The following is a 2,223-nucleotide window of genomic DNA, read 5'->3' on the forward strand; positions in this document are numbered from 1 at the left end:
GGGGGGGGGGGGGGAGAGACAAAGAAGGGGTGTCCGTATGAACCTTTGTTCTTCATAGTCGTGTCATATGACAATGACTATGATTAACATAAAGCGAAACGGTACTGTGGCCATTGGTCTCGTGCGGTGCCGAACTACGAAACCAAAATGAAACCGCATCTGGAAGCAGGAGAGGGGATACTAAATTGTCTACCTGCGAGCCAATTATCACATGATGCGCAAGTGGGCGGTGGGGGGACTGGTCGAGTCTTATCCCAGTTATGGTCCTGTGCACACGTGTATCACGGTGGTAGTTCGCTCTGCACCGTGTGGTAAGCCAAGTCAGCGTTACATGGTCCCACAGAATTCTACACAGTGTAGAATTCTGTGCGCGGTCCAGAACACCGGGAGATAATATCCATATTATGGTCTGTCACATGAGGGGTGGAGCTTTGGCCAAGATTCTGTGCAGGCGGGGTTAGTATCCATGTCAACGTGCTTCTCTTTACTCAAAAGAACTAAATGGTGAGCCAATGTTCTTCTCTTAATACCCAATCATAAATTGTGTCCGTCACCAGTGTGTTCTCTTTACTCAAACGATCAGTGTCATGTCAAAATGTGCTTCTCTACTGAAAAACCACCAGATGTAAATAATTGGCCTTTCTGTGCCTTTCACAGATCGAGATGGACTGAAGGAACGGCAGAAGGTGGAAGCTCTGTACTGGCGGTTTCTCTGCTGTCTGTTACTGTCTCTTCACCGTCGTCACCCAAAGCCGTACAGCGTCTACTCTCAGGTGATCACTTTGCTGACTGATCTCAAGACTTGTTTGATTATCCACCGTCAGCTCCAAGAGAAGTTCTACGTGGACATTGTCAAACTGACCAGTGAGATTGATGCACCTCTGTACAAGGAACTGTTTTTATCCGGCCACCGGTACTGCTAAGTAGAAACATTACACAACTTGAAGTTTGTCAAATTAATATTAATGTGTCCGTACCGGTCAATATTAGTCATAAAAAGAAAATTTCAAAACTAAGTTAACATTATTTTCAAAAACTATCCCCGTTTCCCAACAATTTAAAACAATAATGAAATAAATATGCCCATATTTGACGAAAATACAGAGCTTTTAATTGTGCGAAGTGAGGAAACACAAAAAGGAGAAAATGGCCTCCGAAGTTGAGCAACATGTTTCCATAGCAATAGGTGTCTTAGAATTGAGATAGGGACTTGAAATTTATAGTCGATTATAGTCGTTTATTTTTAACTTAAATGAAGAAGAAGACATCAAACGTTCAATTAATTGATCCCCACAAAAAATGTCATGGGAAGTCACTTTTTTGCCTTTCTAGCCTCGTTGCTGATAATAGCACATTGAGTCTTACGACTGATATTGACTGGGGGAGACAGATTTGCTTTTCCCTTTTCATTTACTGTATGGTAGTCAGTGGCGGTGGGTAGTGAAGGGCTTACGGGCTTGAGCCCCTCACCCCCATCCCGTCCCCACCCCAACTCTATCCCTTAGTTAATGAAAGTTTCTTAAATGACGAAATAAGCAGCTGAAACCGTTATGATCGCACACAATGAACAAACACACAGTTATCAGCTTGGCGGCTTGCCCGTTTATCCAATCATTGTTGTCACCGCTGACAACTATAGTAACCTAACAGCCAATCAAATGTCGTTAGGGCTCAGAAAGAATAAGCCGGCTCCCACGCCCGTCTTTAATGAAACTCTTCTTGTAAAAAGGTAGAAGACTTTAAAAATATAACACTGCACAGAGGGCTCACGCTCTCCCAGCCCTGACAATGGGGTGAAAGTTTATGACACACTTTCCCCCAGTGACACAGATACCTATGTGCCCATTGGGCCTTTGTTAGGCGCGTTCTATTTTCCGCAACAACACGACCCAATCCACCTCATAGACGGTATGTGTTTGAAGTGCTGTGTGTTTGTGCCGATGAGATTTAACAGCTATTAATTACATCAAACCACTTTTGAGGCAACTTTTTCTTCAGATTAAAAACTAATTAGAGAAATTTGGAGGTGAAACGGCTTCGTCCCACCACCCAGAAGAGCTTAAATTTAACTTAGAACAAAGAGATGGAAGACAAAGGTGACTCTCCTCGTTTGAATGGTTCTCAAAATGCGTGGCTCGCCGTAAGTATAGAACAATCATCACTGTTTTGTTCTTATTGCTTGCTTTTTGGTGGTAAAGAAGTGGAAGAAACCTAAGCCCCACC

General features: G+C 43.3%; 1 protein-coding gene across 1 annotated transcript in view; it reads left to right on the plus strand.

Annotated features, from left to right (window-relative positions):
- The window catches only part of LOC101848051 (nuclear receptor ROR-alpha), an 18,590-nt gene that overhangs the window by 15,007 nt on the left and 1,360 nt on the right, over positions 1-2,223 (plus strand). Inside the window, exon 4 of the mRNA XM_005100775.2 lies at positions 658-913. Within this exon, the coding sequence (XP_005100832.1) occupies positions 658-913 (256 nt within the window). The remainder of the gene's footprint in view (positions 1-657; positions 914-2,223) is intronic.

The sequence above is a fragment of the Aplysia californica genome, unplaced genomic scaffold, assembly GCF_000002075.1.
Source record: "Aplysia californica isolate F4 #8 unplaced genomic scaffold, AplCal3.0 scaffold00260, whole genome shotgun sequence".
Classification (NCBI taxonomy): domain Eukaryota; kingdom Metazoa; phylum Mollusca; class Gastropoda; order Aplysiida; family Aplysiidae; genus Aplysia; species Aplysia californica.